This window comes from Pipistrellus kuhlii, unplaced genomic scaffold (assembly GCF_014108245.1).
Source record: "Pipistrellus kuhlii isolate mPipKuh1 unplaced genomic scaffold, mPipKuh1.p scaffold_m20_p_2, whole genome shotgun sequence".
Lineage (NCBI taxonomy): Eukaryota > Metazoa > Chordata > Mammalia > Chiroptera > Vespertilionidae > Pipistrellus > Pipistrellus kuhlii.
In genome coordinates this window covers 170,377,029-170,384,506 of record NW_023425515.1, presented here as the reverse complement: position 1 = coordinate 170,384,506, position 7,478 = coordinate 170,377,029, and the positions used below count along the sequence as shown (strand labels likewise).

General features: G+C 44.0%; 1 protein-coding gene and 1 non-coding gene across 2 annotated transcripts in view; both read left to right on the top strand.

Annotated features, from left to right (window-relative positions):
* The first annotated feature begins 698 nt into the window (after positions 1–698).
* Positions 699–7,478, top strand: part of PIK3R3 (phosphoinositide-3-kinase regulatory subunit 3) — a 69,038-nt gene continuing 62,258 nt past the window's right edge. The window contains exons 1-2 of the mRNA XM_036444143.2: positions 699–1,532; positions 1,641–1,750. Of these exons, the coding sequence (XP_036300036.1) occupies positions 1,645–1,750 (106 nt within the window). The 5' untranslated portion in view covers positions 699–1,532; positions 1,641–1,644. The remainder of the gene's footprint in view (positions 1,533–1,640; positions 1,751–7,478) is intronic.
* LOC118724993 lies at positions 5,497–5,603 on the top strand. The gene has a single exon (XR_004989761.1). It is a non-coding gene; the product is annotated as a U6 spliceosomal RNA (small nuclear RNA).

Below are 7,478 nucleotides of genomic sequence, written 5' to 3'. Positions count from 1 at the left end.
GTGGATTTGGGGACCTGGACAACTTCGCCTGGGGGTTGGGGTGTGTGTGAAGAGGTCTGCGAGGAGGGGCTCTGCCCCGAGACCTCCTACGGACCCGAGGGGCGCGCGTCCCACCAAGTGACAGCAAGCGCCCCCATGGGTCCGCTCCCCTCCTCCCCCGCGGCCAGCCTGGGCCCTCCCTCCCCCTCTCTCCACTCGTCCGGGTGGACCGAGCCTCCGCGGGAGCCTCGCCTGTCTCCGGGCAGCCTGAGGCCCGAGCGCTCGCCTAGCCTGTCAGTAACCGCCGTTTACGCTTCCCTTTTCTTTTTTTTCTTCCTTCCCCCTCATCCTCGTCTTTTCTTCTCCCCCCGCTTCTGCCTTTGTCCCGCTTAGTAACTGAGCGCCGGCCAATCGCGGCCTCACCGGCCGGCACCGGCTGGCTCCTGATTGGCCCGCTCGCGGGCGCGCAGCCGTCTCCCGCTCCTCCGCCGGAGCGAGGCAGACAAAAGACGCAGGCTCCGGGCTCGAGCAACCGGGAGCAGCCAATCGCAGGCCGCTCCCGCCGCTCTGCCTCCTCGCCCCGCCCCCCGCCCGCTCGCGTGCTCGGGGCACCGGCTCCTGGCGTGCGGCCAGCGCCCGGGCCGTACCATTCCGGTCGAGGCTTGGGTGGAGCGTGGACGGGTGATGAAGGAGCGGAAGCCCCGAGAGCATGGAGGGGAGAGTTGAACGCGGGGATGGAGGATAGTGTCAGCGTCTTTCCTCAGGCGCCTCACAGAATCCGCAGTCTGCCAGGGCCGGGTGGCGTGGAAGGGGCCGTGGGAGTGACGGCGGCCCCCGGCCCGGTGAGGGTGGGCGGCGCCTCAGCGGGGGAGCGTGGAGGCGGGGAAGGGTGTCCCCCTCCGCGCCGTTAAAATGAAACTAGTGACGGGAGTCCAGAGCAGAGCGTGAGGGACGCGGGCGCGGGCGGGCGTCTGTGCAGCCGGCGGCAGTCCCCCTGCCGAACGGAGCTCACTGACTGGACTCTCCAACGGGCCCCGAGCCCGAGCCCGAGGCTGCCGCAGCTTTGGGTCCGAGTCCGAACCCGCGGAGCCCGAGGCCGGCCCCTGAGGGGACCACTCTCTGCAGACCAGTGGGGACCCCGAAACTTGAATGCACTACCCAGCCTCCTTTTTATGCCTTCCTTTGTCACTTCTTCACCTTGCTCCCAGCAGGTTCTTTTTTTCCCCTTTTCTCTCTTCCTTCTTCATTCACCGAAGGACACAAAAGTGGCTTCCGCGGGAAGATTCGGAGGCGCTGGGAGCTCTCCCCTCTGAAGAGAGACCGTGTAGAAGGGATTTTTTTTGGGAAGCCGCTGCTTAACCACCTTTGCCTCCCGGCCCCCCTCCGCCCAGCCTCCTTGTGCCTCCCCCCGCGGGGAGCAACGCCAGTCGATTGGAAGTTCGGGGGCCTTTTGCTGGGTTCGGCAGAGGAGAGACGGGGAGGACCTCGTCCTCGTCCCGGTAGTTGCCTTGGACTTAATACCGGCCATTGGAAACGCTGAAGTCCATTTCCGAGTGGGACTTTTACAAATACATATATATATATATATATTTTAAAGTATCAGATTAAAAAAAAACACATATATGCTTTCTATATATTTCTGGACGACCCGCTCCTGACAGCGCGATGTACAATACGGTGTGGAGTATGGACCGCGATGACGCAGACTGGAGGGAGGTGATGATGCCCTATTCGACAGAACTGATATTTTATATTGAAATGGATCCTCCAGGTACTTGGGAAGAAGCAGAGAATTTTGTGACGGGTCTGGTGTGTGTGTGTGTGTGTGTGTGTGTGTGTAACAGTATCTTGGTGATGTCTTCGGGGCAGAATTATCCCCGGGGTGCGCTGGCTCTGGGATGTGGGGGGGCAGGTTTTGCAGTTAGAGCTGCAGTAAAACTGCTGCTAGTTTTACACGGTTAAAGTTTGCAGTTAGGACCCTGATCCTATTGTCCTGCGAGGGTGGGGGTGGGGATCGGAGTGGGGGCGGGAGGGGAGACCCGACCTTTAATTTTTTTTTTATTACTTTTTTTGCCTTTGCGTGTCGTTCAGGTTTTTGTCCCCCTTCCCCCAGTCCCATCCCCCTTCCTCCCATCCCCCCGCCTCTTTCTTTTTCAATTAAAGGTTCTTCTACTTGCAAAGGATGCATTATATCCCAGTCTTGAAGTCAGTCTTTCCCTTTGGGGGAATTCTTTAAAGCTTGTCATTTCTTACGTTTGTCTCTTTTGGTTCGTTGTTTTACCTTCGTTAACTTCTGAAACTGGCTTGCCAGTGTGATTATTCATTTTAAGACCCCTCCCCCCTTTTCTCTTAAAGAAACCAAATGCTGGTTAGTGATTTTCAAGGGTTGGGCGTTATTTATTTATTTATTTATTTATTTTTATTCAGTCATGGCCTTAGTGTTAGGTTTTTCTTCTTCGGATATAGTCGCTCAGAGAGATATCTACGTGCAATATTTTATTACTCTTTCATTTGTGGCGATTTAACTTGATTTCTGGGATAGGGTTTGATGTAACCTCAATTCTTACATTAAAAAAGGAAGACCCTTCCTTGTGTGAATATATGTGATGTGTACATATATGTGATGGGTTTGGAGACATATAAAGTATACATATACTGTATTTCTACTTTAGAGCTTTGTCTGAGACCCCCTACAGACATTTTGTGTATCAGGTAGGGAAGGAAAAGGAAGGGAAAATGGAAAAGTTGGGTAATTTTTTTTTTCCTTTAAAATGTACCCCATTTAATAATTATTAGCTGTCAGATTTTCAAACTGTGTTGGCAATTATGGACCGTGCTTTATGTAATGATTTTGAGTAAGTATAGAGAGAGGGCCTTTGTGACTCCCAATTTTTGTTGAGCATGAATTCGTTAGGTCTTTTAAAAATGTGTTATACTTATACCTACAGAATGAATTGTGTCATTGGGGAATCTCAATTATTATAAGCCTATGTATTTTTGGAAACGTTAGAAAGGATTTGCGACCATGCAAGTGTAATGAAGTATAACTGCCTTATAGATGTATGCAGAAATTATTTCCTGTGTCCTTGTGAACAGTGAATTATCCTCTTTGTTTCCCCCCCCAATTAGTCACAGAGTGTTAAATTATACTATATTAAAAATTTACTAATGTTGAATCAACCTTTTTCACTCCTAATGATCACTTGGAATTTTTTCCTTTTCCCCTTCATTTTGGAGCCTTCATTATTTGCTTTTATAATTGTGACTACAATCCAGTTGCAGCTTTTCAGTGTTTCATAAAGTTTGTAAGATTTGCCATCCATCTATTGTGTGTATTTCCCCCTTTGTTCCCCCCAGTGATAAAATGTCATTTCTATTAGATTCATTTGTCATTCATCTGAACGGAAATTAAGTACATCATTGGTTCCTCTCTTGTAAAAAGTAAGATTAATAATTTTAGATTTCTGTTGTTATAAGAATTATATATTCAAATTGCCTTAGAATCATACTGTGTCTTGTCTTACAGACATACAAAGGGATTTTGTTGGGCGGAGAAGTGAGTGGGGAGGAGGGGAGAAAATGAAGAAGGCACTAATGTTTGAAAAATGTGGGCCTAGTAGAAGAATATTGGCCAAGTTTAGCTGAGTTGTCCAAAAATGATTTTAAGAATAGTTGGACTGTTATAATTATGTAGTGATGTGGGTCTTATGGCGTTATATAGAAAATTCTGATCCAAACTTTGGGTATTCCATGGCAATAAACTTCGGAGTTATATGCATATGATGTTCTTTATTACTTTTTTTGTTCTGATCAAGACAAATTTCTTAATGTAGAATATTGTTAGTTATTTCTAACAGCTTTTTAAAAAGGAAACACTCTTGGATATGCTGAATTGCCTATGAAGTGAATGATTTTTACTGGAAGTAATGGGAACATCAGCCTTGTTTTGTGTAATAAATTAAATTTTGAAACGTTTAAACTAAGTAAATTATTAGTAAAGAGGTTGCAGCATGTCCTGTATCTGACTTTTTCCTAGCTCCTCACCCAGATCAAGCTCTTAATATTTCTTATCTGGATTGGTATGATAGTGTACTAATTGTTGTCTCTTTCTATTCTGTCCAGTCCACAGCATCATTAAAGTATCACCTGATAATTTACCTTCCAATGGTAAATCTTCCAATGACTTTAAAAAACTACCAAAGGGCTTCCCTTTGCCTACTGACTAAAGCTCCAGATTGCTTATCCTGCCATAGAAGTCCCTCTATTTTTGCTTCCAACATAATTTTCCTGTCTATTCTGCTGGAGTCCATCCTAAGTTCTATGTGAGCTATTTTGTATTTGCTATTCCTTGAAAGTATGTTTTTTTACTTTTTCTGGGTGCCTTTCATTCCCCATGGCTACTGGTTGAAATCTTACAATTGCTCGGGGCCCAGGTTAGGTGTATTCTTTACCAGGATGTGTGTTCCCTGACCCTTCTGTTCAAAGACATCCCTCTTTCTTCTAGCCCTTTTCATGTCCAAAGCTTGTAGATAGTGGTCTGTTAGCTAGTACTTTAGTTTTGACACTGTTACTGTTTTTATTTTGGGAAGATATAATCAATGATTTCTTTTTTAAATTAGTGGATACAATTAAAAAAAATATATATTATTGATTTTTTTTCAGAGAAGAAGGGAGAGGGATAGATAGTTAGAAACATCGATGAGAGAGAAACATCATCCCCACTGGGGATGTGCCAGCAATCAAGGTACATGCACTTGACCAGAATCGAACCTGGGACCCTTCCGTCTGCAGGCTGCTCTATCCACTGAGCCAAATTGGTTAGGGCAGATACAATTTTTTTTAGGGTTGTATGTGAACCTTTTTTGTTCTGATCAAGACAAATTTCTGAAATTATCTTTCGAGCAGCAACATCCCTTCAGTAGTAATTAGAAAATTAAATGCTTCAATTGTTTGGCATAACATAAATTATAGAAAGAGCTATAAAATGGTTCTCAATTTTTTTTTGGTCTGAGTACTTAAAATTTAAAAAAAAATTGATTTCAGAGAGGAAAGGAGAGGGAGAAAGAGATAGAAACATCAATGATGAGAGAGAATTATTGATCGGCTACTTCCTGCACACTCCCCACTGGGGATGGAGCCTGCAACCCAGATATGTGCCCTTGACTAGAATCGAACCCGGGACCCTTCACTCCACAGGCTGATGCTCTGTCTACTGAGCCAAAGCAACTATTTATTTCATACTCTTAAAAATTATTGAGAGCAGCCAAAGCCGGTTTGGCTCAGTGGTAGAGCTTCGGTCTGCGGACTGAAAGGTCCCAGGTTCAATTCCGGTCAAGGGCATGTACATTTGGTTGCAGGCACATCCTCGGTAGGGGTTGTGCAGGAGGCAGCTGGTCGATGTTTCTCTGTCATCGACGTTTCTAGCTCTCTATCCCTCTCCCTTCCCCTCTGTAAAAAATCAATAAAATACATTTAAAAAAAAAAATTATTGAGAGCAATAAAATATATTTAAAAATTATGCTCGCTTCGGCAGCACATATACTAAAATTGGAACGATGCAGAGAAGATTAGCATGGCCCCTGCGCAAGGATGACACGCAAATTCGTGAAGCGTTCCATAAAAAAAATATATATATATATATATGTATTTTTTATTATTTTGAAAATCCCAAAAGACCTTCTGTTTGAGTTATATCTATTTTAAAAAAATATATATTTTATTGATTTTTTTACAGAGAGGAAGAGAGAGGAATAGAGAGTTAGAAACATCGATGAGAAAGAATCATCGATCAGCTGCCCCCTGCACATCTCCCACTGGGGATGTGCCCGCAACCAAGGTACATGCCCCTGACCGGAATCGAACCCGGGACCCTTCAGTCCCCAAGCCGACGCTCTATCCATTGAGCCAAACTGGTTTTGGCTGAGTTATATCTATTGAAATTTACTGGATTAAAAATGGAGGAACTTAAAAATATTTAATTCATTAACAAATAATAAAGTATAACATGTTAACATGTAACATAACTTTTTCAATAAAAATATATTTTCTTTTTAAAAATATATATTTACTGATTTTAGAGAGAAAGGTAGAAAGAGAGAGAGAGAGAGAGAGAGAGAGAGAGAAAGAGAGAGGAACATCAGTGATGAGAGAGAATCATTGATCAGCTGCTTCCTGCATGTCCCCTGCTGAGGATCCAGCCCCCAACTTGGGGATGTGCCCTGACCAGGAATCTAACTGTGATCTCCTGGTTCATAGGTCAGTGATTAGCCATTGAGCCACGCTGACCGGGCAAAAAATTATATTTTTTAAAAAAGTGATGAGTGGCATTGTTTTATTTTTTATTTTTGCAAATAACTTTAATGTCTGGCATAACAGAACACATCAAAATTTTCATGTCTGCTCCTGCATTCATTCTGTTAAGATATTACAGCTCATAGCCTCTGGAAAGCTCCACTGTATAGTTGTGAAAGAATAAGAGTGCAAAAGACAAATCATGTCTTAGTAATACTATGAAAAGTATTTAAAAAAAATATATATATTTTATTGATTTTTTACAGAGAGGAAGGGAGAGGGATAGAGAGCTAGAAACATCGATGAGAGAGAAACATAGACCAGCTGCCTCCTGCACAGCCCCCACTGGGGGTGTGCCCGCAACCAAGGCACATGCCCTTGACCGGAATTGAACCCAGGACCTTCCAGTCCGCAGGCCGACGCTCTATCCACTGAGCCAAACCGGTTCTGGCCTATGAAAAGTATTTTTGACCTCTTGGACCATCAGAAAGGGTTTAGAACTATTAGTCCAGAAGTTACCTGACTACATGATTTGATGGCCAACCTAGTAAAATGTCATGACTTTTTTGAAATCAGATGAAAAGATTGTTTTAGGAAATTAACTTACTCTAGCATACTTGGTATTTTCATCCTAGTAAACTTTAGATTAACATTCTGATGCACTGGTCCTGGTGCACTGGTTGGGGAAAAGATCTGTGGAGAAACACATTGAAGAAATAGGTCACCTGCCACCCTATGGTCCTTATTGTTAACAGGTTGGGTATTCTATTTCTGTGGTTGAATTATTCTTTATAACTCTGACATTGGATGGGTTTCATCTTATATGAATGCTTCTCCTATGTGTGGTAAGGTATTTCTTTTATAAGCAAGGTGTCAGTTTTCTTTTTATTTTTTTCTCAATCCTCACCCGAGGATATTTTTTTTCATTGATTTCTAGAGAGAGTGGAAAAGAGAAAGGAGGGTGTGAGTGAGAGAAACATTGATTGGTTTCCTCCCACACGTGCTTCTATGTGGTGGGGAACCTGCAACCCTTGACTGGGAATCGAACCTGAGATGCTTTGGTCCGAGGGCACACTCTAACCACTAAGCAAAACCAGCCAGGGCAGGTGTCAGTTTTTAATGATATTGTAGCATGGGACAAATCTATATACTAGTATATAAAAGGCTAATATGCAAAGAGTCCCCTTGGGAGTTTGACCAGGAGAACA